The sequence below is a fragment of the Erythrolamprus reginae genome, unplaced genomic scaffold (genome assembly GCF_031021105.1).
Source record: "Erythrolamprus reginae isolate rEryReg1 unplaced genomic scaffold, rEryReg1.hap1 H_7, whole genome shotgun sequence".
Taxonomy (NCBI): domain Eukaryota; kingdom Metazoa; phylum Chordata; class Lepidosauria; order Squamata; family Dipsadidae; genus Erythrolamprus; species Erythrolamprus reginae.
In genome coordinates this window covers 957,159-984,956 of record NW_027248528.1, presented here as the reverse complement: position 1 = coordinate 984,956, position 27,798 = coordinate 957,159, and the positions used below count along the sequence as shown (strand labels likewise).

General features: G+C 43.1%; 2 protein-coding genes across 2 annotated transcripts in view; one reads left to right on the top strand and one right to left on the bottom strand.

The window, feature by feature from the left end:
- Nucleotides 1-3,965: 3,965 nt before the first annotated feature.
- The window catches only part of LOC139155851 (CDP-diacylglycerol--inositol 3-phosphatidyltransferase-like), a 37,483-nt gene continuing 13,650 nt past the window's right edge, over nt 3,966-27,798 (bottom strand). Inside the window, exon 6 of the mRNA XM_070731185.1 lies at nt 3,966-4,136. Coding sequence (XP_070587286.1) covers nt 3,997-4,136 — 140 coding nt within the window. The 3' untranslated portion in view covers nt 3,966-3,996. The remainder of the gene's footprint in view (nt 4,137-27,798) is intronic.
- Nucleotides 10,239-20,227, top strand: LOC139155836 (proline-rich transmembrane protein 2-like). The gene is made up of 4 exons (XM_070731150.1): nt 10,239-10,285; nt 15,738-16,341; nt 18,311-18,443; nt 20,217-20,227. The coding sequence occupies exons 1-4, from the start codon at nt 10,239-10,241 to the stop codon at nt 20,225-20,227; spliced, it is 795 nt and encodes a 264-aa protein (XP_070587251.1).

The following is a 27,798-nucleotide window of genomic DNA, read 5'->3' as shown; positions in this document are numbered from 1 at the left end:
AACCAGGAGCATTTCACCCAGGGGTCTACTACTGCCCGGACGGGGGGGAAATGAAGTGGTGTAGTGATAACAGAGCTCCACCGCAGAGCACGTAATTTGCACTGAAAGATGTTGAAAGAAAATGCAGTGCGTCCTGCATAAGCCACACCCCCACAATGTGGTAGTAGAAATTTTGGTAGCCCTTGACTGATTCCACCCTTGGGTTGTTGTTGTGGAGAAAAGGAGAGGAGGAAGGAGTATTAGGTATGTTCACCACCTTGAGTTATTTATAAGAAAGAATAGTAAAATGGGATTTTTGAAAAAAATCTAAGTTTTGGATGAAGCTTACACCCTTCAAGACAATTTTCAGTAAGGAAAAAATGTACCAAATTCCAAATGTTTTTCATTTGACTCAGTGAGTTCCCCTCTTTACAATTAATCTGTTCTGCAATACATTTACAAGGCAATAACTATACAGTATTTGAGTTAAGTAAACTTGGAGGGATGGCTAAATCCATCAATTTTTATTCCTGTTTGATTCTCATTTTCAGTTCTTTATTTCTGTCCCATGTCTACACCACTTTGAACTTAGAAAAAAACCTGAAGAGGCATAGACTTTCTTTCCCTAAGGTGCATTTTTTGAACAGAATTTTGCCTTTTTTTAAAGAATCCTTTTCTTGCACCAAATATTTTTCTTTACTGTATTATTTTCACCTTTTGACATAATCCTTAAAACTGTACAATGGCGATTTTTTTTACAAACAACTAAGTTTTTCTTTTTAATTTGAAAGTCAATTTGCACCAAAAGTGATGTCACATTTGTACCTTAGAACGAATATGCTCAGAGTCGGGGTGAGTATTATCCCGAATGACTGAATGAAGAAACAATTTATGAACAATTAATAATTTGTTGTGAGCCGCTCCGAGTCTTCGGAGAGGGGTGGCATACAAGTCTAATAAATTATAACTCCTAGTCTTTTTCAAAATAGTTTTTTTTTATTTTTTAACTCCATATTCATACATGTGTCAATCCATATACCCTAAAAACATATCCATAACATACAGTTATATAATTTTAGCTGACCTCTTTTATTTTCATGTCAATACCTCTATCACTCCCCTCCTACTCTCTACATCTCTCCCATCTACTTTCCTTCCCTTCTCTCCATCCTTCCTTCCTCTCTCCACCCAACCTCTACCTTTCTCCAACTACTTCCTCTCTCTCCCTCTTAACCTTCCCTCAAGTGATTTCAGTTCTAATAATATTTTTTTATTAGAATCAGAAGAAGCAGAATCAAGAATCAGTTTTGATGCTTTGCTTGATGTCCAGCAGTTCATTTAAGAAATATCCCACCAATTATATCTTGTTTATATTTATTTATTTAATAACAGCTGCCTAAAAGTGTTTATAAAACTTCAGATGGTTTTACTATTTTAAAAACAAAATGTACATGTCAATAATGAAATAACAGATAGGTATAAAGATAGAAAATTGCCAATCGTGTGTCAAGCATAGGGCTAACAAAAACAAAGAAGCCATAATGAATATCTTTTGGGCAAAGTCTTAACTCACTTTTGAAAAGCAATTTGGGAGAAAATCTGGTTGTGCAATCTAAAGAGTTTCTTCCAATGAAAAAAAAATATTTACTTCTGCTGGAAGTGAATCACTTTATAGGATCTGAAGAAGCAGACTGGAGTGGGAGGAGAAATTATTTTCTTGCAGAAGGAATTTTTTTCCATGGATCATTTGAAGTGCAGCAATTAGGGAGTTAAGAGGGGGGATCCAGTATTGAACTGAGCTGAGAAACTAATCGGCAATTTATGCAGATTTCTCAAATGGATGATGAGCAAGACCATTAAATGGTTTCCATTAGCCTGCCATGCTCTACCCTAGATGAAGTTCCTGAACTGCCTTTAGCAGAAGCTCCATAAAAAGTGCATTACAGCCCTCAAATCTGGAAAACACGGATGCAGGGATTACAGCAGTCTGCCTGGCAGTTGAGCATCAGTCAAGCTTGTTCACACCAACCAAGGCAAGGCAGGTAGTGCAAAGCCAGTTTAAGAAACAAATTGCTTCTTTAATCCATACCCAAGAAGGGCACACAGGAATGCCTCAGACCTGTTTTTAAATATGTATCAGGAATGGCCACAGATCGGGCAGTTGGATCTGAAGATGAATCCCTGGACATCAAACCTGATGGGAAGCTGCACATCAGCTCCCTCTTCCCAGTTGTGTTTGTATGCACAGAAAAGGGGGATGCAAAAGTCTTGAACCTCGAAAGGAAGCAGTAGGAATGGGGGGCATTAAGAATATAACACAGTTGGGGCATCCCCCCTCTCCATGAGTGACCACAATTTTTTTACACCCTCGTGCAAGAGGATGTAAAGTTTATGTAAGATAAAAATCAGTTAAGAATCACCTTTGATGCCACAGAACATCTGCTGCTGTAAGTGTAAGTCCGCATTCCAAAATAAAAATGTAGGAGTGTGTGTGCACGTGTATGTGTGTAGATTGTCTGACTATTGATCTTTGGTGAGTGGCAGTGCAACCGCAAAAGTTTCTGTGAACTATAAATTATTACTAATAGTTTCTTCCCAGCCTGGTCTTGGCCAAAGCTCATGTTGGCTGACAATGGTAGAAACTATAAGCCCAAATATCAGGATGTCAGAGATAATAATAATAATAATAATAATAATAATAATAATAATTATTATTATTATTATTATTATTATTATTATTATTATTATTTATTAGATTTGTATGCCGCCCCTCTCCGAATACTCGGGGCAGCTCACAACAATAGTAAAAGACAATATAACAGTAAGACAAATCTAATATTAAAAGAAAAAGATACTGTATATAAAACCCCAACAATTAAAAAAACCATACAACACATACATACCAAACATAAAATATAAAAGGCTGGGGGAGGTATCTCAGTTCCCCCATGCCTGGCGATATAGGTGGGTCTTGAGTAATTTGTGAAAGACAAGGAGGGAGGGGGCTGTTCTAATCTCTGGGGGGAGTTGATTCCAGAGGGCTGGGGCCGCCACAGAGAAGGCTCTTCCTATGGGGCCTGCCAGACGACATTGCTTGGTCGACGGGACCCGGAGAAGGCCAACTCTGTCGGAACTTATTGGCTGCTGGGATTTGTGTGGTAGAAGGCGGTTCCAGAGGTATTCTGGTCCAATGCCATGTAGGGCTTTAAAGGTCATTACCAACACTTTGAATTGTGACTGGAAACTGATCAGCAGCCAGTGCAAGCCACGGAGTGTTGTAGAAATGTGGGCGAATCTGGGAAGCCCCACGATAGCTCTCGCAGCCGCATTCTGTACGATCTGAAGTTTCCAAACACTTTTCAAAGGTAGCCCTATGTAGAGAGCGTTGCAGTAATCGGATCTCGAGGTGATGAGGGCATGAGCGACTGTGAGCAATGACTCCCTGTCCAAATAGGGCCGCAACTGGTACACCAGGCGAACCTGGGCAAATGCCCTCCTTGCCACAGCCGAAAGATGGTGTTCCAATGTTAGCTGTGGATCGAGGAGGACACCCAAGTTACGAACCCTCTCTGAGGGGGTCAATAATTCCCCCCAGGGTAATGGATGGACAGATGGAATTGTTCTTGGGAGGCAAACCCCACAGCCACTCCGTCTTGTCTGGGTTGAGTTTGAGCTTGTTGACACCCATCCAGACCCCAACAGCCTCCAGGCACCAGTACGTCACTTCCACTGCTTCGTTGACTGAGATGAGGAGGAATTATGTAATTTTACACACACTCGCACACACACAGATATATATAATATTTGTATTTCTTAACAGTTTTCCTTTATTTTGCATATGGCTAAACATATTGTAAAGATGGAGGGCTTTATGTTTGCTAGTATTCAAACATTAATTTTAAACGTTGGCCTGTAGATATTTTGAAGTCCTGCTGATCAGGAATGAAATTCATTTACCTTCCCAACCGGTTCGCAAATGTGCATGCTTCACTTGCACGTGCTATTGTCTGTGCATTCTCAAAGCATTCCATGCATGCACAGAGCTTGAAAATCATCGCAAGAAAAAGGTCGCCATGACATCTGCACAAGTGGGCGGAGCCTCATGCCGTCCCATGAGACAGATAGAAGCGGTTGAATTTCACCCCTCCTGTTGATCCCTAAAAGCAAGCACAACATTGGTTAATATAATTTTAAATTTTTTAAGTTGTAATTTTTAATTCATTAGATTTATTTATTTATTTATTTATTTATTAGATTTCTATGCCGCTAACAACAACAATAAAACAATATTAAAAAATCCAATAATTTAAGTTAATTTAAAAACCCTAATTTAAAAAACCAATCATACATACTAGCATACCATGCATAAATTTTATAAGCCTAGGGGAGGGAAAGTCTCAATTCCCCCATGCCCGACGACAGAGGTGGGTTTTAAGGAGCTTACAAAAGGCAAGGAGGGTGGGGGCAACTCTGATATCTGGCGGGAGTTGGTTCCAAAGGGTCGGGGCCACCACAGAGAAGGCTCTTCCCCTGGGTCCCGCCAAATGACATTGTTTAGTTGACGGGACCCGGAGAAGGCCAACTCTGAGACCTAACTGGTTGCTGGAATTCGTGCGGCAGAAGGCGGTCCTGGAGATATTCTGGTCCGATGCCTTGAAGGGCTTTATCGGTCATAACCAACACTTTGAATTGTGACCGGAAACCTATCGGCAACCAATGCAGACTTCGGAGTGTTGGTGTAACATGGGCATATTTAGGAAAGCCCATGATAGCTCTCGCAGCTGCATTCTGCACCATCTGAAGTTTCCAAACACTTTGTTGTTGCACTGTTTATATTGTATCTTGTGAGCTGCCCCAAGTCTCCGGAGAAGGGCGGCATACAAATCTAATTAATAATAATAATAATAATAATAATAATAATAATAATAATAATTGAATAGGGGATTATTAAGAATGGCAGCTGTAGAGCAGATGGAAAAGAAAGAAGTTCTTGTAGATTTTATTCCGCTAATCATTGCTGACTAAAGGCGACGGCACTCAGCTCTTTTTCAAGGCTGTGAGCCAACCCTGTTCAAAGATGTTTCTGTGGCCAGCATGATGTCACCGTTTTCTCCCTGCCAAAGTGGTACCTATTTATCAGTGAAGGGTTACCAACATTTTTACCACCACACTGTGGCCGTGGCTTATGCAGGACCCCCTGCGTTTTCTTTCAACATCTTTCTGTGCAAATTGGGTGCTCTGGGGTGGAGCTCCATTTTCGCTACCCCACTGCGTTCCCCCTCGTCTGGGCAGCAGCCCACCCCCACTATTTAAATCTACTCGCATTTACATGCTTTCAAATTGCTAGGTGAGCAGGAACTAAGTGAAGATGGGCACTCATCTTGTGCGCAGCGCTTGGGTGTGGAAGCCAGGCTGTCTGCCTTCCAGCCAACAATTTCAGCATCTTGACCACTGAGCCGTCGTGCGGCCCTACAAAATGAAGGAATTTGTTTCTGGGAGAAAAACAGCAGCAACTCACTCCCTGGATTATTTATTTTTAACTACTGTATTGTCCCAAAAATAAGACCCAGTCTTATTTTATTTTGGGCCCCAAAGTAAGCAGCAGGTCATATTTTTGAAGGATGTCTTTACCTGCTTACCTTAGGATCACTGCAACCAGGCCTCCCACACCCCACCCTGAGTCTTTGGAGAAGGGCGGCATACAAATCTAATAAATAATAATAATAATAATAATCATCATCATCATCATCATCATCTCGATACCTGTTGTGCCGCTGCCTAATTTCATCTGCAACCACTCACAGACAGATGCCATATTGTTGTGGGACAAACAGGCTTACCAGTTCAAGGAAATAAGAGACTACAGGTATGTGGAGGTGAAGTAACTCAGGTTTATTGCATGCAAGGTTCAGAAATCAGACAAGAACAATCTGAACAACCAGTAACAGTTTAGTTTGGATTCTTATACCTTTCCAGAAAAGCAGGATAAGCAAGCGTATGATAGTGTGGACCAATAATATTGGTTACATGCAGTAATGGGCAGCCAAAATTTTTACTGCCACACTGTGGGTGTGGGTTATTTTGTGGGTGTGGCTTGATGGTCATGTGGTCAGGTGGGAGTGGCTTGAATGATCATTATTGTTCAAGTGAACTGTTATTGCCGAACGATGCCTTTTCATCTCAGCTGTGGCCCGAGTGAGGACTTCGCAAGGGGGAAAAACCACAGCCCAGACTGCTTCGGCACGGCGTGGCTCTCCTGGCCTTGAGAGGTGGCCGTGTGAGGCTGGAGGGGAGCCGGGCAGGAGAGAGGGAAGTTTGTCCGAGGCCAGGAAGGAGGAAAGAGGAAAAAAGCAAGGAGCACACAGCAGCAGCAGCAGCAGCAGGGGAAAAAAGGAGAGCCGAGCTGAGACCGGTAATCCAGGAAGTTACTGCCGCAAGTCAGCTGGAGGTGTGCATGCAGCTTCATTTCCACCAGTGGAACTGCATTCCACCCCGTCCTGCCTGCTGCCCACCCCTGGTTACATGCTTGCGTGCATACAAAAAGGGACGTAAAAGAATAAAATTGACTGAAAATACCAATACATGGTAAAATACAAGGTAATCACAAGTACAGAATATATGATATCAGGCGATTATATCTTAATTCTACAGCATTCACAAGTTTCACTTCCTAGTTCCTGAGGCATGTACGTTTCCACAAGGAAACAGATTATAGGAGAGAGGAAGTAAAAAATACAAAGTATGTTTTATGATATTTTACAGTGTGGAATCAATGATTAGCAGCTTTTGTAAAGCTTAAACGGTAATAAAAGTATTATAAAAGCATTATAAAGGCACTTAATTGGGGTGGGGTCTTAACTAGGGCTTATTTTGGGGGGTAAGGCTTGTTTTAGGTGCACACGTAAAAATCAAGCTAGTTTATATTTTCGGGATGAACCTTATATTTGCGGAAACATGGTTTTGTTCAATTTATTTGCCACTTATCTCACCATGGGGCTGGTCTAACAATAATATAAAGCAGTGATGGCAAACCTATGACACAGGTGGCACATGGAGCCATATCTGAGGGCACGCGAGGCATTGCCCTTTGTCAGCTCCAGCGCACATGGGTGCAATGGTCAGCTGATTTTTTGTCTTCTTTTTGGCCGTTTCTGCTCTCCCCAAGCTTCAGGAAAGCCTCTTAAACCCTGGCAAAAAACAGCCCAATGGGGTCCGGAGGTTTCAGTGAGGCATATAAATATGCACAGAGGGCAATGTGGGGGGAGGGCAGTGTGTGTGTATGCGCATGCATGGGGGGAGAGCATTGCATTAGGGCGTGGGCACACACAAGCACACTGTTGCGTGCACACACACCCTTTTTGCACTCAAGTCAAAAAAGATTTGCCATTACTGATAAAAAAGGAACTCAAATTGAAAACCATGTAAACAGAATGGAAGCGAAATAGTAGAACAATAAAATAATAACAAAGGAACATAATGAGAAAAATGCATCAATATCATAATCCAAAATGTGGCTGTGGGGGGTGTCTGACACCAAAGCAGATTGCAACAGGATGTTGCAAAGGGCAGGTGTTACAAGAGAGGAGGCTCTTTTTCTGGATCCCGATAGTTGGAGTTCTTTGGCTGAGTAGGTCCCCTCTGTCAGCACGGGTAGGACTGGCTTAGTGCAACCCAAAAAACTCGGTCCAAAAGAGCCATTTCCCAGAGAAAGCAAAACACCGGGAGCCACAAAACCTGGGTGGGTGTGGCCAACTTGATGTCACTCCCACTGAGTCACATGACCCTCCCCAGCCACGCCTACCCAGGTTTTGTGGCTTTGTTTTCTTTTCTACGAGAAATGGTCTCTCTTGCTCTCTCTTCTCCCTCTGTCTTTCTTTCTCTCCAACTCTCTTTCTCCATCTCCTCTCTCTCTCTCTCTCCCTTTCATCTTTCTCTCTCTCTCTCTCCCTCGTCCATCTCTCTCCTTCTCCCTTTCTCTCCCCTTCTCTGTGTGCTAAGGAACAATCGGCGCCTCCAGTGGAGGCTTCTCTTTGGGCGACCCTTCTCCCCCTCTTGTGACTCCTTATCTGACTATGGTGTGCATGGGGAGACCTTGCTCAAGTGAGCACCAAAGAGTTGCAAAGGTGCATGTAGAGGGGGGGCATGGCCTTGCTGCATCCCATCCCATCCCCCCATCTCTGCAGCTCTTTGGCCAAGCCAGGGACGGTGTGTGCTCCACCAGCAGGATGTGAAGGCTGCCTTACGTGCGAATGTGGCATGATGGCAGCTGCAGGGCCACGTCTTTCCTCTCTTAAGGATTCAACCGTCAGCTTGCTGTGCTCCCACCCCTACCCCACAGGAGGAGGGTCACCAGAGCAAAGGCAGCCTTCACTTACAGCCACTTCAGGCTGGAACTCACACCCTTCTCACTTGGCCAGACATTCGTGAAGTCACCAGGGTACACCTCACTGTGAAGGCGTTTTATTAAATCTTGTCTCCCAAACATGAAATTCCTTTTGGTTTCTGTTATGCCAGGCTTCACATTACAAGCCCCCAATTAAGTCCAAAGGAGAAATTCAAACACACACGTTTGTAAAGTAAGCAAAGTTGGTTTATGAAAAGGAAAATACTGTCCAAAAATTTACTTTTAATCAGCCAAGGTGCTCTCCCACACACAACAAGGCTTGAATGCTGTGAAAAACAAAACAAAAGCAAAGCAGATAAACAGCAGCTGTGAAGACATCACAGCCACCCCCTTTCAAGAGTCCTCACGCTTAAACTTAACTGTGAATTAGTCCAAGAGTCCTGTAAAATCCTGAAACAGTTCAAAGAGTCCTTGTACAATCCAGACGTAAAAACACAGTGCTCTCTCTCTCCAAATGGATAAACTTCCACGCCAAGAGGCAACAACGCTGACATATCAGCAGCCCCATTAGTCTAATTGCCCCAGCCACAGGTGTTCTCCCTTATTTCCTGTAATACTTGTGCAGTTGTTCCTTCCTTGACATCAACCTGCGTCCGCCAACATCTATGAATGCCATCTCTTCTGAACCTACCGATGATAATGATGATGATGATGATGATGGTTCACTAATGGGGTAATTAGCGACTGGGCTGCCTGTAATTACCTCCTCCGTTGATCCTACTTCACTAGAATCTTCCCCTGACACAGACACTTTGCTGTTGGAAGCTGTTGGCAGTAAAACTGGCCTCTGATAATGTGAGGATTCTCCCACATCAACCCCCACAGTCCTTGGAGCAGGAGCTGGCCCAGAGCCAACCACAACACCATCCCCCCCGGAAGTCTCCACCCCTGACTCCAGCACAAGGGACGGGGCTTGTGCAGAAATTGCACGTGAAACGCCTGAATGAGGGCAGGAGCATCCACCAGTGCGGCCTCCACCCAAGAGCAAACATCTGGCTCACTCTCAACCCATTGCACTAAATACTGGAAGCAATCGTTCACCCAACGGGAGTCCTGAATGGCATGGATCATGACGTCGGGCAGGTGATCCCGAACACAGGGTGCAGGCAGGATGGGTACATTAGGACGGAGCGGGCAGTCAGGACAAACAGGAACCCATAGGAACGATGAAACACCGGGTGAACTCGCATATTGGCAGGCGGGGTGAGATGATATGCCACAGGATTGATGACCTGCTCGACAGGGAAAGGGCCCATGAATCATGGATCTAACTTTTGACGTGGCAACTCCAAGGCGATGTAATTCGTGGACAGCCACACTGATCTCCAACGGCCAATGGGGGGACGTCTCACCGGGACCGATCAGCAAATCGCTTGTAATTCTCCTTGGCTTTGAGCAGATATCATTTCATCATCTTATGCACCGGGTGAAGTTCCGAGAGGAAGTCCTCCGCTGCCGGGACTGGGGAATCTAACAAGGTTAGTGGAAAAAACCGAGGATAAAACCCATAATTGGCATAGAAAGGTATGATTCTTATGGAGGTATGCCAGGAGTTATTGAAAGCAAACTCGGCCACTGGGAGACAGCGTGACCAGTCGGACTGCCGGTCCAACAAATATTGCTCGAGAATTCCAATGACCTTCTCGATGCGTGCTGTGTCGATGCGAGACAAACCTGCACCTGTAAAGCAGACATGAGTTCCCTCCAGAACTGTGCCGTGAATTGAGTCCCCCGGTCCGACACCACCCGATCTGGAAGCCCATGGAGCTGGAAGATGTTCTGTAGGAATAGTTGAGCAGTGACATGAACTATGGGCACTCGGCAGCATGGAATGAAATGTGCTATTGTAGTCAGCATGTCCACCACCACCATCACCGTGGTGAACCCTGAAGACACTGGCAAGTGAGTTAGGAAGTCCATGGACACAGCTCCCCACGGCCTTGTGGGCATTGGCAATGGTTGTAACAATCCTGGCGAGGCCCCTGTAGGTGACTCGGCCGCACAACAACGTTCACAAGTGTACATCATCATGGAGCCACAGCCACCAGAATGTTTGGGACACTAAGTCCAACGTCTTGAACAATCCAAAATGATCAGCAGTGGGATTGTCGTGACATTGGGACATGATTAAACTGCTAAGCGGCCCTGCTGGCATGTACAACTGCCCCCAGTACCAGAGCAGTCCATCCGCAAATGTCCAGGGAGATTTGGGCACCATCTCCCGCACCCGCTGTGCCACAAAATCATCCCCCCTACTGCATCTCTCAAATACGCCTCCGCAAATCGACAGGGTCATGGGTGGCAGCCAAAGCTTCCACGGGCAGGATAGTTTGTAATGCCTGTTGCTCAACCTCCCCCCATTGAAATGGCACATGTTTCTGCAACAGGTGGGTGAGGGGCACAGTCAGGGTGGCAAAACATGGGATGAATGTGCAATAATAATTCGCAAACCCCAACAATCTCTGCACGTCCTTCACTCTCTGCGGGGGTTGCCAGGTTTTGAGAGCCGACATCTTGCCGGGTCCATGGCTATGCCCCCTGGAGAAATGACATGCCCCAGAAATTCAATGGTGGTCTGAAAAAACTGACATTTCTCCAACTTGGCATATAAACTCTTCTCTCGCAGGAAACTCAATACCATTTCAGACAAATGGTTCTCTAATGTCTTCTTTTAAAACTTCCAGTGTTGGAGCGGCCCTATCTGGACCGGGACTCATTGCTCACAGTCACTCATGCCCTCATCACCTCGAGGTTCGACTACTGTAATGCTCTCTACATGGGGCTACCGTTGAAAAGTGTTCGGAAACTTCAGATCGTGCAAAATGCAGCTGCGAGAGCAGTCATGGGCTTACCTAGATATGCCCATGTTTCATCATCACTCCGCAGTCTGCATTGGCTGCCGATCAGTTTCCGGTCACAATTCAAAGTGTTGGTTATGACCTTTAAAGCCCTTCATGGCATTGGACCAGAATATCTCCGAGACCGCCTCCTGCCGCACGAATCCCAGCGACCGATTAGGTCCCACAGAGTGGGCCTTCTCCGGGTCCTGTCAACTAAACAATGTCGGTTGGCGGGCCCCAGGGGAAGAGCCTTCTCTGTGGCGGCACCGGCCCTCTGGAACCAACTCCCCCCGGAGATTAGGACTGCCCCTACTCTTCCTGCCTTCCGTAAACTCCTTAAAACCCACCTTTGCCGTCAGGCATGGGGGAACTGAAACATCTCCCCCTGGGCATGTTTAATTTATGCATGGTATGTCTGTGTGTGCGTCTGTTAGCATATGGGGTTTTTTAAATATTTAAATATTTTTAAATTTGTCTCTTTACTTATGATTTGTTTCTACATGTTGTGAGCCGCCCCGAGTCTTCGGAGAGGGGCGGCAAACAAATCTAAGTAATAAATAAAATAAATAAATAAATCACAACATCTGGAGACAAGTTGTTCCGAGTTATTGTTAGCTACAACTCTAGTTTAGCTGTTATTTGGGGAGGGGGCAAATCAACCCAAAGTGTAAGAAAGCCTTGTGCAAAGGAAGGATATTCTGCAGAAGCTCAAATGAATATGTATGCAATCCATGCCCTACTAAACATTCATTATTTATTTATCATCTGTGTCTTATAGAAATCCAAATGAGTTTACATTTAATATGCATATAGAAAATGTCAGTATGCCAATATCTGATCAATTGGATGATTTCCCCCCTTTTCCAAATGTTAAGTCCTAATAGAACAATGAAAGACAATTTTGAAAAACAAGTAAGATGTAACACCAATTCTGGATTTATTATTCTAAACATAATAAAAAAAGGCATTTAGCGGCTGATTGGGTCCCACAGAGTTGGTCTTCTCCGGGTCCCGTCGACTAAACAATGTCGTCTGGCAGGACCTAGGGAAAGAGCCTTCTCTGTGGCGGCCCCAGCCCTCTGGAATCAACTCCCCCCGGAGATAAGGACTGCCTCCACCCTCCTTGCCTTCTACAAGACTCTGAAGACCCATTTATCTCACTAGGTATGGGGAGAGTAATGCGCCCCCTTCTGACTAGTAAGACTTGAGTATGGTATGATTGTGTTTTTAATGATAGTGGGGTTTTAATTTTAGTTTTAACTATTAGATTTGTACTATATTGTTATTGTTGTTGTGAGTCACCCCGAGTCCTCGGAAAGGGGCGGCATATAAATCTAATAAATAATAATAATAATAATAATAATAATAATAATAATAATAATATTTCTAAAATGCAAATTTCCATCCAAAATGTATCTAATATGAAACCTTAATCATATTGTTCTGCAGACTTACATCTTCTGTAAATGTGTGTATTGGTATGTTAGTGTGTACCCTATTGGCCTTCCGAAAAGCTATTCCGACAGGCCTGGGACCATTGATCTGATGGTGTGCCATCAGGATCCGACCATTAATGACATGTATGGTTTTTAACTGCTTTAATTGTTTTTAATTGTTGGTTTTAAATTGTTTTAGATTGTTTTTAATGTTACATTGTGTGTTTTCTTCTTTGGTTGTGAGCCACCCAGAGTCTCTTGGGAGTTGGGCAGCATACAAATCCGAATAATAAATAAATAATAAATAAGTGAATACCAGCACTAGATGGAAATTTGGAAGCCATAAATGTCATTTTCATTACTGGAACTTAATAAACCCCAGATCCTTCTTTATTGCAGCATGTAATAATATTGCAGCTATAAATATCTTTTTGTTATTATTTCTGAAAACAGATGTCAAACGCTCAAGTTAACTTTCACTGGCGGGTCTTAATTTAACCTCACTTCTGCCCTCGAAAACCAATCACATATATCTAGGAGGCAATATTCCTTCCTGGCAGTATGAAGAGATCAAAGGGATTGCAAATTTTAATCAAAATATAAAATACGAAAATACAAAGAAAATGAGAATACAGTAATGTGAAAATAGGGGATGAAAAGGGAAAAGAAAAAAGTGTTGGGTAAAGGAGTGGGGTGAAAGGTTGAGCTCCAATTACTTTTTGGCACATCAGAGTAAGGTAATAAGACAAAACCTTGATTTTTTTACTTTTATATAATACTATCGAGTAGCCGTTTTTATAAATCTACGTCATCAGCCAAACCCAGAATCAAAGTTTCACTTTTTTCCCACCTCAAGCACAAAGTCCAGAAGTGGTTTATTTATTTATTATTTATTTATTTATTCTTTGTCCAATATACAATACATATGGAAGAGAATAGACATTAAGTAATATATATGACGATAGAAAGTAAAAGAAGAGAAGTAGATGGGAGGGAGAGAGTAGATATAAGAGATAAGGAGAGGATAGATAGATAGATAGATAGATAGATAGATAGATAGATAGATAGATAGATAGATAGATAAGGAGAGAATATATATGACATATGAGATAAGGAAAGACAATTGGACAAGGGACGATAGGCACATCAGTGCACTTATATACGCCCCTTACTGGCCTCTTAGGAACCTGGAGAGGTCAATCGTGGAGAGTCTAAGGGAGAAGTGTTGGGGGTTGGGAGTTGACACTATTGAGTCCGGTAATGAGTTCCACGCTTCGACAACTCGATTGTTAAAGTCATATTTTTTACAGTCAAGTTTGGAGCGGTTAATATTAAGTTTCCAAACAGAAACAAAATTCTTTGTGTTCTTTTCTTTAAGCAAAGCAGCTGATTGGGCCATCTCTGCTAACTCCCATCGACTTTTGCAGCCATTCGTCCATATCGAAGATCTCCAAAGTGTCATTTTTACATCTTCTTTCAGAGCATGGGCTTGAGAGACATGGGAAGAGTGTCTCTATTTCCTTTTTTCTTCACGGCAATTCAAAGGTGTAGAGCAGGGGTCCCCAAACCTTTTACACAGGGGGCCAGTTCACTGTCCCTCGGCTGTTGGAGGGCCGGACTATTAAAAAAAACCTATGAACAAATCCCTATGCACACTGCACATACCTTATCTTAAAGTAAAAAACAAAATGGGAATGTACTATTTAGAGGGGGGAAGAAGTCTGAAATTCATATATGTTTATGTTTTTTTTTAATTTTCTTTTGTTGACATCTGATTGGCTATACAAGGTTTTCTTGGCTTATAGAAAAAGGTATAAAGGAAGAAGGAAGCACTTTGGCATAATGGTTAATAAGTTAGAAAAATAATTGGTGTTGTACTTTTTGAAGGAACATTAAGGAGGGAATTTAATTTAAAAAATGAATGTAACTGGATGACAAAATTAGAAAAAAAAGTTTGCAACTTTTTTGATGATTGATATTAGTTACTAACAAAATACAGCATTTTATTCATGGAAAATTAGATGGTACATGGTATTGTTTGAATGTATGTTAAGAGAAAAAATAAAAAAATTACACCCCCCAAAACAGTCCTTCCTTCCTCTGTCCCTCCATTTCTCCTTCCTTCCTTCCTTCCTTCCTTCCTTCCTTCCTTCCTTCCTTCCCTCTTTCATTCCTCTCCACTTCTCTTTCCCTCCCTCTCTTTCCCTTTTCTTTCTTTCTTGCTCTCTTTTCCCTGTGCTCCTGTCAATCACTGGTGGGACGGATAAATGGCCTCAGCGGGCCACATGTGGTCCCCGGGCTGTAGTTTGGGGCCCGCTGGTGTAGAGAGGAAGGCTCTGGGGCTGATGCAATCCAAGGTACCACCTTGTTCAATGTTACGCCATCCTGAGTCCGTCAGGAGAGGGGCAGCCAGTAATGGGCTGCTGCCCCCACGGAGGGGGGGGGGCGTGCAGTGGGGGATAGTAAGTTCATGCACTATTTATTGAATACTTAATAATTTTTTTATTGTCCTTCCTTCTATAATACGTGAATATAACCCTTAATTACTTTTAAAATAGGAAACATAGTATGTTTTTACCCATAAAATGCCTTAATCATTTTAGTCATTATCTAGAAATGAACTTTTATCGCAATTAAAGAAAATTGAGCTACTTGCCTAATCTGTTATCATACTGAACCTTGTGGGTACAGTACAAAACCTTAAAATGTTACTGTGATCTCAGCAATTAATGTTGTCTATCCTTTGTCCTTTTTGTGGCTATTCAAATAATGTGACTTAATCAACTGAAAAAGAGTCCAAGCACCTATTTGAAAACTTATCTTGGTCAGTAAACCACTCCCACCCAGTCACATGACCTTTAAGCCACTCCCGGTCACATGGCTGACAAGCCACTCCCACCTGGTCACATGGCTGGCAAGCCACTCCTACCAGGTCACATGACCACCAAGCCACACCCATAAAGCAAGCCTCGCCCACAGTGTGGCAGCAAAAAGTTTGGCAGCCCATCCCTGGGGGTGGCATATAAATTTGATAAATAAATATTGAATTCAAGCCGCCTCTAATTCTCCCCAACTCAGATCCTTGCCTGCCATGTCAGACGATGTCGAGAAGAAAGAGGCTCCTCCAGAGCCAGAGGCCAAGCAAGATGAAGGAGAGAAGCAAGAGCCGGAGCCGGAGCCCAAAGCCGAGCCGGAGCCAAAGCAAGAGCAACAACCACAGCTGGAATCCCCACCTCGTAGCCCTCCAGCGCCAGAGGCCCCTCCGTCATCCATGCTGGTGACCGTCACCATTGAAGAGGAGACTGGTGGGGGGCCACAACTGAACGGGGATCCCTTGGCGATGAGGGTTGGCTCAGCTGAGGAATTAGGAGCCACCACCCCGGCCCCTCCTGGCAGCCCCCCGGCACGTTCCAAGTCGGCATCGCTGAACGACCTGAAGCCCCAGAACAGCGTCAATGGAGGCCCACGGGCGGTTGTGAGGGGAAGTTTGTCTGGCTCTCAAGTGCATCTCGCGGGCAGAGCAGCGTCTCCGCGGGCCAGTCTGAGCCGGCAGGCCTCAGCCACCGGATCGGCAGCTGGGGAGGCTGGAGCGAAACCCAGAGACTACATATTCTTGGCTGCTCTGTCCTGTTTTTGCCCCATCTGGCCGATCAACATTGTGGCCTTCGTGTACTCAGTCATGGTAAGTGCACGAGTCAAAAGAAGAATAGTACGCTTAGTCAGGCAGGGACGGAACAGGCAGGGCAAGCAAACTCCACTCTCCCTCACACTGATGATGTTACCTAGTTAGGTAAGGAAACGTGGCCTTTGCAATCTTTCAATCGGTGCTTGAAAAAAAGGCTTTCGATTAGATCAGGTGGGACAGAAACAAAATATGCCCCGCCTTCCTCTGCCATCTCCAATACAGGTAGTCCTCAACCTGCTTTATGTATGGTATGTTTGTGTGTATGATTTTTAAATAATGGGGCTTTTAGACTTTTAATATTAGATTTGTTACTGTATATTGTTTTATCACTGCTGTGAGCCTCTCCGAGTCTGCGGAGAGGGGCGGCATACAAATCTAATTAATAATAATAATAATAATAATAACAACAACAACAACAATAATAATAATAACCTACAACCATTTGTTTAGTTACCATTCAAAGTTACAAAGGCATTGAAAAAAGTGACCTCCTCACCACAACATGAGGAACTGTATTAAGGGATTGCGGCATTAGAAAGGTTGAGAACCACTGTGTTAAAGGGTGATTAAAGAATCTGTGTCCAGAACATCCCCTGAGTAGTGTTCCTGATTTCCTGTAGTCTGCAATTTTTCCTCTGGAAATCCATTCCTACTCCCACGCCATTCCAAAGAAGTTCAACCCAAATTGAATAGTTAAAAATCTGTACTGATTCTCAGTCATCCAGGTCATGGTTGTCCCAAAGGTGCGTTTTCGAAAGGCAACTGGACTTCTTTTGTTTTTTTCTTTTGAAGACATTTCGCTTCTCACCCAAGAAGTTTCTTCAGCTCTGACAGGATGGTGGAGAATGGAAGGAAGCCCATTTGCCTCCTGTAGAAGCACCTTAGGGGCAGCCATGATCTGGATGACTGGGAATCTCTAGATCAGTGGTTCTCAACCTGGGGGTTTGGATCCCTTTGAGGGTCGAGTGATCATTTCACAGGGGTCACCTAAGACCATGGGGAAAAGACAAATTTCCCATGGTGTTAGGAACTAAAGCTTCTTTTTCTTAAAAAAAAATTAATTGAACTATATACATTAAAAACAAAACATATAAATAATTAGGACAAACAATTGTACGTGCACACACAAAGAAAAAAAGAAAAAGAATCAATTCAATTAAATTGTACATATCTATTAAACACGACATCTACTTGGCCATTTTTACGGCTATCATAGATGATGATATTTTTAAAAAGAATAAATTCCAGTTATCTAATTTATATGCATATTTGTGAAAACAAAACAAAACAAAAACAAACAGGAACTAATGCTTCTATTTTGGTGCCTTAGAACAACTCCCACAGAGTTGGCCTTCTCCGGGTCCCGTCGACTAAACAATGTCATTTGGCAGGTCCTAGGGGAAGAGCCTTCTCTGTGGCAGCCCCGACCCTCTTGAAGCAGCTCCCCCCTGAGATTAGAACTGCCCCCACCCTCCTCGCCTTTCGTAAACTCCTTAAAACCTACCTCTGCCGTCAGGCATGGGGGAACTGAGATAACTTCCCTAGGCCTATATTGTTTATATATGGTATGTTGTGTGCATGTTTTTAAATTATTGTTTTTCTATTAATGCTGTGATCCACCTCGAGTCTACAGAGAGGGGCGGCATACTAATTAATCAATCAATCAATCAATCAATTAATTATTAAATAATTAAATAAATAATTAAATAATTTTTTACAATCTGACCAATAAAGCGTTTAGAGTGGGGATGTCCCTCTGACTTTCCTGCCAATCAGCTTAAGGCCCTGTTGGGAGAATTGGCACTAGACTTATGGTTGGGGGTCACCACAATATGAGGAACTGTATTAAGGGGTCGCAGCATTAGAAAGGTTGAGAACCCCTGGTCTATAGGCTTTTTATTCAGGCAAGCTCTTAAGAATCTAGAATAACTTTTAACATCCTTTTTCTTTTTGCCTCCCTCTTCAGTCCCGTAATAGCTTCCAACAGGGAGACATCGATGGAGCTCGGCGCTTGGGGCGGGTAGCAAAGCTGCTGAGTGTCGTAGCCCTGGTGGGGGGCTTGCTTATCATCGTGGCCTCTTGCGCCATCAATTTTGGAGGTGAGTAGCCAGAAAAGCACTGCTTGATGGGAGGATTTCTCTAGAGCAGAGGTAGCCAAAGTTGGCTCTTCTATGACATGTGGACTTCAACTCCCAGAATTCCTCAGCTAGCATAATTGGCTCAGGAATTCTGGGAGTTGAAGTCCACAAGTCATAGAAGAGCCAACTTTGCCTACCCCTGTTCTAGAGAGTCGTGGTGTTTCCATTCTAGACCAGTGATTCCCAATCACAAAGGTTTTAAGATGTGTGGACTTCAACTCCCAGAATCCTCCAGACAGCGTCCTGCCTTGGGAATACTGGGAGTTGAAGTCCACCCTTCTTGGTTGAGGAACACTGTTTTTGGATTACTTCAGAAGATGGTTATTTCAGAATAAAGATTTTTTTCCTTAAAATGGAGTCTATGTTGGATTCTCTGTGGAGTAGACCCCACTGGGGAGGACAAAGCCTGTGTTGATTGCGCTGCAACCATTAATGGCTGCTAATGTTGCCCCCAGAGAAATAAACTGCTGTAATCATCATCATCATCTTAAATACATTAAAGAGTTTTGTTGTGGCAAGGTTACATAATTATGACCGGAAAGATCTACAAAGCCTGTGTTGTGGAAGTCAGCATTCTTATTAAAACCTGCAGCTGCTTCAAAACAGCTCCTTTGGGGGAGGGGGAGGTCAGGCTTTTTTTGTGAGTAGGCCTCTAAGCCAACCAGAGCACTGTGTGAAGTAACCAGATAAGGTATAATTATCAATATTAATTATAATAGGTAAAGACCCAGCCTAAGAGCCTTTACCACTGGTGATAGTGAAAAAAAGTCAAAATCGCAGTCAGGGGATCAAAGCCACACCTTTTCTATTTATTTATTTCCCGCCTTTATTACTTTTATACAGTGGTACCTCTACCTAAGAACGCCTCTACTTACGAACCTTTGTAGATAAGAACCGGGTGTTCAAGATTTTTTTGCTTCTTCTCAAGAACCGTTTTCCACTTTCAAACCCAGGCCTCCAATACTGTAATTGGAAAAAGCAGGGAGAAGCCTCGGTGGGGCCTCTCTAGGAATCTCCTGGGAGGAAACAGGGCCTCCACCCTCCCTGTGGTTTCCCCAATTGCACGCATTATTTGCTTTTACATTGATTCCCATGGGAAAAACTGTACGTAACTTAAGATGGTAAGCACACACAATATTTTTTCTTCTCCAATTTCCCTACAATAACAATCTTGTGAGGTGTGTTGGGCTAAGAGAGAGTGATTGGCTACAGATAACCCATCCGGCTAAGGGAGGATTAGAACTCACTGTCTCTTGGTTTCTAGCCTGGTGATTTAATCACTAGACCAGGGGTGTCAAACACCTGACCCACAGGCTGGATGCATCACACACCACCCCCGGTTTAAACAAGGGGGGAAAAGTCATGATACATCACGTGATGACGTGAGTTTGAAAGCACCTGTGCATTGTATGTAAAAAGAAGGTGGGGCTTTGATCACATGGTCACAACTGCCATTTTGACTTTTTTGACCTTCGCACACCCCTGAATCTCATACCTTCCCTTGATGTAAGGTCATGAACCTCCCCCTTGCTTTTCCTAATGGGACTGTTCCTGCATGCTTCAGGTTCCAATTAATGCCAGGGGTGGGGAGTTTGAATTGAGCATACCTGAGATGCTAATCCCTCGTGCTTCTTAACAAATAGTAAACAAATCCCTAATTTTGCTCTCTTTTCCTGTGTTTGTTCCCCCCCCCCCTTGATTCCTGTGCCCTTGTGTCCCCTTTCTCCTTCCCAGTGTTTCAGTGAAGGTGGCTGTTGGCTGCCGCTGCACCCCTAGCACCAAAATTTCCACCTTTGGAGCGGGGGACCAATATGACTACAGTCCACCCATCCCTTCTCATCTCACCTGTCCCCCTGCATCCCAGAACCATACAAAGCAAGAGCACAAGGATGGAAACAATAGAAAGATTGAGAGAGAGAGAGAGGGAGAGGGAGAAAGAGAAGACAAAAGAACACAAATGAAAGAAAACAGAAGAAACAGCTTGCAGTTGTGGTTAAACACTTCCTCTCTCCCTGTAGGGAGTTCAATTCCCTCTAAGAAACTGGAACCAACCGCCCTTTTCCATCTGATGGAGAAAGAAGGAAAAAGGAGGAGCAGGATTCTCATGTTCTCTCCCACAGTCTCTCTCTTTCTCTCTCGTTTTCTTTTCACCCATCCATTCATCTCTTCAACTAGTGGCCTGTTTGCCCATCTTCCATCAACTGCCAAATTTCAACAGCAAATAAAACTCTTTCAATCTTCCATGTTTACAATGTTCTCTGCTGGAGAAAAAGGCTCTTCCCTTCCCGCTCCACCCCACAATCCTACGAAGATAGTGGGAAGAGCATGTTTACACATTTTTGCTGGGAGCAAAAGAACCAGCCTTGGAAAATAGGAAAATTTGATCTCTCCTCTGTTTACAAAAGACAATGGACAGAAGTGAGAAGGAGAGGGCTAAAAGCCATGAATTGGTTTAGAAATTGGCAGGGATGTAATAAGAGCAACTTACCATGACTCCAAGGTCGTGTTATCTAGGTAGAGGTGGAGTATAGCTCAAACAGGTGTGGTTGCACACCCACAACACATCCGGAAAGGCTTGTATAACCAAACATACCATCCTGCCAATCAACTGGAAAAGAAGTGACAATGGAATGAGTGAAGGTAGCTGAAGGAATGAATTAAATAAACAGAGAATTAACAGCATGAATCACAAGAAGGTAAGAAATGTATGGTGAAAACGATTGTGAAAGATGAAGATGGGGGGAAAAATGGGTGGGGGGGCATCCCACAAAGTCTACATGCAAAAGAAGGAGGTGATTGGCAGAACGAGCTCTATGGAGGAAAATGTTACAAGGTCCAACAAACCACAATTAAATGACACCAAAAGAAGTTGGAAGGATGTCAACAGAGCTACTGGAGGACATGAAATTCCTGTTTTGGGAACCCTAAAGAAGAAACTGAGATTGCAACACTGAAAATGAGAATGTTGGAATGAATGGGGGGGGGGGGGAGTTGTAGCAGAAGTAAGGACGGTGTGTGTATGTTAGCCGACATCCTATTCCGAAGATGAAAGCATGAAACAACCTTTCTTCTTTATAAAAGACCAGCTGCAGGCAGGAAAACACGATTGCAAAGCATGAATGTGGGCAGCGTATTTTAATTGGTGGATCAATCTATTCGACTCAGTGATGGGCTGTGGGAGCTGATGAATCCTGGCCAAACACTATTTAGAAAAACCCCAAGTATTTAGCAAACATGAGAAGACAGCTGGGGCAGGAACGTGGCAGGAATTCAGGATGGCTGTAAGTTGAGATGAGGAACGTGCCAAGAAATTGTGGGGAAAGACAGTTCCAAGTTATTATGCTACCTGAAACAAAAGATTAAATATATCTTTATGGTGCAAAGACAGATTTACATATCCCATTGTACTTAAGGATGGAAAAGCAACTTAAAGAGGACAGAGCAACTGCATAGCATTCACAGTTTGGCTTTCCAGCATATGTATAGTATGCAGTGACTGTTACACCCGAAAATCCTTATAAAGCATCTATCATCAAAAAGCATTATAAAGATTAAGTCTTCTCTGTGAAGGGTTGCTAACAAGACACCTTTCACATACCTAAGCCAAGATCCACCACAATTTCCAACCTGTCCAGGTCCACACTGGTTGGGCATTATGGGAGTTGTGGTCAAAAACAACTGGAGGAGTCCCGTTGAGGAAACTGAAGTTCATCAACGTCTTCCTGTTTTCAATCCTCTCCTTTGGATCTGATGAGAGATTGTGAATTTCTTTGCTCAGGTGGCTTTGAAAGGCAAAAAAGGCAGAGAGAGTACGCACACATTCTCTCTCACACAACAGAGGAGCAATTCTACCGAATATCGCCAATCTCCAACCTCACTACAAAGAGTGAAAAAACATCAGTATTGTGAGGATCAGAACTGAAGCGGGGAGGTGTGTGAAAACCTTGCAATGAAGCAATGAGCCTGTACAAGTATCTGCAGGAGTGGCAATGTCATAGAGAGGAATGTATGTTTCCAACCTGTATATATATTGCATTATTAATTCTCTGTTGGACAAAGGAAGCTTATAACTTAAATCTGCAGTCTGTGCTATTAAAAACAAAACAGGGGCATCCCTATTATTGGGAGTGTATAGATCTTAGTCAACATTATCCATGGTGTAAGAGTCAAGGCAAGAAGGAATAGGGTAGCACCATCTAGTTATTAACAAGCAAAGAAACAAGATATTCTCCAAAGGAGGGGAAAGGGGAAAAAAACACAACCCAGGAAGAGATGGAAGTTTGCATAAGATTTAAAAACCACGAAGGCGGGGGAGGGGGGGAGGGGAATACGGCTATCCTTGGAGAAGGAAAGGAAGCTGGGCTGATGCATTACAGACCCCACTGTTTTGGATGGAGAGACGATTACACCAAGCCAGAGAGGGAAACCCATCAGCCCAGTCAATGCACTAGATGTGACACAGCAACACAGGTTGAGGAGGGTTGAATGGACGATGCATCACTGAGAAATGCATTCTTGAGCGGCCATATGCTCCGTGCAAGCCAGAAAGACAGGCATCTTGAAAAGGCTTGTTAGATAGACAATCACGGTATGTGATTGGACAGAATCTATTTGGGGGTGGGGGGGGCAGGATGGGGATGGCTGTGGGAAGAACAGGGAGAGGGAAGGACACCAGCAAAGAAGTTGTGTGTGTAGCAGACACTAAATGTACACCCAGCACAATGTGATTTTTATTTTATTTATTTATTTGTTTTTCTTTTCGGCTTTGGTTTTCCTGCAGACTGTTACACAAAAAAGTGGAGATGGGGGAGGGGTGGGGTGGGGACACCGGCAGCCTCATGGCAGCCTCCTTTGCAATTTATACTTGGGAGAGAGCATGGGGCATTATTTAAGGGGGAGGAGGGCCTGAAACTCCTTCCACTATTATAATCCCATCTGCACGATGTACGAGCCTCTGGCCCTGTGCCAACCATCCTGCCTGACCAAATCAAGTCCAACCAAAACGGCCCCGTTTCTCAATGGATGCATGACGCAGCAGCTGGGAGGGCAGTTTTGGTAGAGGGAACCTTTCCGGTCAGCCCTGGAGACCGTTAATCTCTAGGAGGCAGGAGGCTGGCAGGGTGGCACCCAGGGTTGTTGTATTTTGATGTTGAAATGCAAGTATTCTGTCTGCATGTTTTTTATATGCTTATATTTGGGGCAGGGAGGGAAATTGGGATCTTGGAAGGGGGGAATGAGAGAGAGAGATATTAGTGCAGTACATTGCTCAAGCCTGGACACTTTAAGATATGTGGACTTCAATTCTCAGAATTCCCCAGACAGCTTATCTGGCTGGGGAATTCTGGGAGTTAAAGTCCATCTATCTTAAAGTGGCCAGGCCTCAGAAACAGGGAGTGAGATTTAAGACAACATTGTAGTGTTCAAATATGGATCAATTTGGGGAACCAGCAATTGATGAAGCTGGTAGGTGATCCGGAGTCACTCAGAATGGAAACAGGTTTATCTGATGGGGATGGGGGCTATGGGTACCAGTAGTGAGGATGGGTAGGGGAAGAACCGGATGCATTTAGCAAATTTATATTTCACAAAAACATGGATCTAAATTTCACAGATATAGGACAGTTTCAAGTTCAGAACAGAACAACCTTAATGGAAGAATTTGAGAACCAACAGCTGCCAGTAAACTGGGCTTTCATGAGCCAAATCCTGTCAACTCAAGAGAACTTATTTCAACTTCTGGTTGCCAAGAAGGGGAATGGAATAACCAATTCCTCATCTGGAGCAGAAAGTCCTCAGATCCTAGATCTCTTACCTAAGGGGACTTGCTTGTTGATTTAAATCAAGCAAATATTTAATCTTAAATCTGAAGATATGAGACCAAAGTATTTTTGAATGACTTTGTCTACGGAGATTTTCAATCATCTGGGTCAATGGTTGTCCCAAAAGTGCTTTCTGCAAAAGGCAACTGGACTTTCTGGTTTTTCTTTGAAACCGTTTCGCTTTTCATTCAAGATTTTTCAACTCTGATTGGATTTCCCATTCACCACCATCCAGTCAGAGCTGAAGAAAATTCCTGGATGAGAAGTGAAACATCTCCAAAGAAATAAACCAGAATGTCTAGTCTTGAAAAAAACACCTTTGGGACATGGGCGACTATGGTTGCTAACTACTTGTCCTCCCATCTCTCTGTTAAAAGAAAAGTGGCTCCTGATCATATCCATTTAAACTGCTAAACAGGACAGTAAAGAGAAAATGTGGATTATTGAAATATGTTACAAGTAGAATTTAGGGCAAGAGGTAAAAAAAGAGATGCTTAGAGAACCAACGGAAAAGTTGGATGAAAAATAAGACAAGGAAAGGCTAGTTTGTCAGGGGTTTTATGTTTACACATATAAGTTATTGAATGAAAATCACATAACCTATATCTTTGACATGCTGCTTGATAGATGTTTTCATATTGGGGTGGGCAATGTTTTGGATGCTAACCGATAAAACTTTGCTTTAATATACTATTTGGGGAGGAAAATTAGGGATTTTTTAATGGGGGGGGGAAAAGGGGAGACTTTATTTTTATTCTTTCCTCTCCCTCCCACCACCAAAGTGTAAGATGTAAATTAAATTCCTGCTTTGTGGCGTATTTGTTGTGCTTCTGATGCTGCAAAGTCGAGGGGCCAAAGCAGAATACCTTATCCTCTCTCTTCCTGGGGATATGTGGATAATGGGTTTTCTGTCTATGAAAATCAAATTGTGCCACTATTCTGAAACACAGCCCAGTTTGTTATTTAAATCCACTCTTCCCAAACTGGTATCTCATAGAGGTGCTCAACTAGATGTCTCATCAACCCAAGACAAGAGACTTGAGAAGTAAATGCCCAACACATTTGGATGTCATCAAGTTAGAGAAAGCTGAGCTCTAAGCTGCTCATTAAATATAGTTATGAGCTAAAACCTGACCAATTGGTTTAATTATGATTTTGTAAAAGATGTTGCTGTTTATTTCCTTAATATGTTTCATTGGTTCTTTTTGGCATCATTTGTTCTTATAAATTAAAAGGATCCCAATCAAAACAAGGAAGGGATGGAGGCCAATCAACCCTCTTGGTGAGATTCAGAATTCTGTTCCTTTTGAGAGTTGGGTGGGTTCACAAAATATTATAAATCTTAGTACCACTTTGTATAAAGGAAGTGGGTGGGTGGGTGGGAGAGTGGACATGATCAAATTATAAACTGCTACAGACTTTTTTTTGTATCAACGCATGAATCGAGTAAATAAACTCAGATGCATGAAGTGGTGTCAAGTGATTCTTCTGAGAAAATTGGGGAATATCCAAGACATGTGAGGTCACCAGACTGTGTAAATTCACAGCCTTTTAAAATCCACAATGAAAATGAAAAAGAATGAAAAATTCTTGTTCAAGCAGATGTTTATTTCTCACACTGTTCTGTTTCTATGAGTCATAGTTAGCAATTACATAGCCTCGGGTATTGACAATTTTGCTTCTGCATCACCCACATATTTTCAGATGGATGGCTGGAATTACTGGAGCAGAAACTTTAAATAAGACCCCAGGAGAAGCATGCAGCCCTCAGCAATTATAATGCAACTAACAGATGCAGCCAAGATTCAGAAACAGTGTCCTCACGAGCTAAACTCACACCGCAAACAAACTCAAAGCACAAAACAACATATGGAACAAAAACCAGAAGTCTGCTGTAGAATTTTGGAAATTGAAAACTGTGCCAGCTGAATTAAGAAAATGGACACAAGTCACAAACCAATAATTTAGCAGAGGATAAATTAAGCACATCGGTGAGATTTCAATGGCAGAACTATATATATGAGGGTCACCAGAAAGTAATGCACCACATTTTTTTCAACATTTATTGAACACAATGAAACACACAAGAAAAAAAAGATGTTTTTTCTACACTCCCTATTTTTAAATGTAATCTCCATCCCGTTCTATGGCCTTCTTCCAGCGAGACACAAGGGCGTATATGCCATCAGTACCATTCCTTGGAACGCTGCAAATCTTGGAGATCTGCTGAGCCGTATTCTAATGGCCTCACCCTGTGCCCAGAGACTAACCGTACTTCTGTTGACTACAGATTCTCCATAAACTGTACACAAGCGTTTGTGAATATTCCCAAGTTTCTTTCTCTGCAGTGAGAAATTCAATGACGACACGCTGCTTGTAACGTACGTCGCTTACAGACGCCATTTCGAAACACGGCTGCAGCTACGCTATCTGTCTGAAGAAGTGCAAAATTTACACACGCACTCCTGACAATTCAAATAATGTATATCTAAAGTTTCGCTTTTGTACCATTATTGTAGGCAGAGGGAAAAAAAAGTGGTGCATTACTATCTGGGTGACCCTTGTGTATGTACATACCCTGCTTGAAAAAATAAACATCTTAAACAACAGAATATAACTCCAAGTAAATCAAACTTCTGTGAAATCAAACTGTCCACTTACACAGCAAAAATGATTGACAATCAATTTCACATGCTGTTGTGCACATTCAACTTTGTACAGAACATAGTATTCAATGAGAATATTTCATTCATTCAGATCTAGGGTGTTATTTGAGTGTTCCCTTTATTTTTTTTGAGCTGTGTGTGTGTGTGTGTGTAGTTCTATATGTAGTTCATATAAATTTACACAAAAAAAATTTAGTCTTTTGTAGCATCCTATTTTTTAAAAGAACATTAAAAGTGTTTTCTAAAAAGCTGAGCAAGGCGGGGAGTTGATGGATCTTAAGGGAGCTGATCTGGCACACGTCTATTGACCAATTATCACATCGCTCAGCCCAACTTAGCATTAGGCATGATGGCATTGTGCTTGTATACATACCCTAGATCAGGGGTGCTTAGATCTGATCTGTGGGACTGCCCTGGAAACAGTGACGGACTGGCCCATGGTGCCTCTGGCATTGAAAATAGACTTTGGGAGCCCGTTTTCACTGGCAGAAGGTTTCAGGAGGCCATCACAGGCAAAAATCGAGTTCAGGAGCCCATTTTTGGCGGTACAGGGTTGCAGGAGGCAGTCGCAGGCGAAAACAAGAGTTTGGAAGACTATTCTCATTGGCAGAGCATTCAGACCACCCCCAACACGAGTGACATTGAGCTGGCCACGCCTCCCCCAGCCCTCCCGAGGTGAAACACAACCCTGATGCGGCCTCAACGAAATTTAGTTTGACACCCATCCTAGGTTATTGAGCTTTACTGTAATGTACTTTTAAGTGCATCTCAGTAAATGCAGTGCCTATACAGAACATTATCCTATAAGAGAGGAATTCATCCTCAATGAAG

Bases quoted from the DNA above. Each gene is read 5' to 3' on its own strand.
- LOC139155836 (XM_070731150.1), top strand. From the start codon at position 10,239: ATGTCCACCACCACCATCACCGTGGTGAACCCTGAAGACACTGGCAA. The intron at 10,286-15,737 runs GTGAGTTAGGAA...TCCCCAACTCAG, and splicing joins AACCCTGAAGACACTGGCAA to ATCCTTGCCTGCCATGTCAG. The intron at 16,342-18,310 runs GTAAGTGCACGA...CTCCCTCTTCAG, and splicing joins CCTTCGTGTACTCAGTCATG to TCCCGTAATAGCTTCCAACA.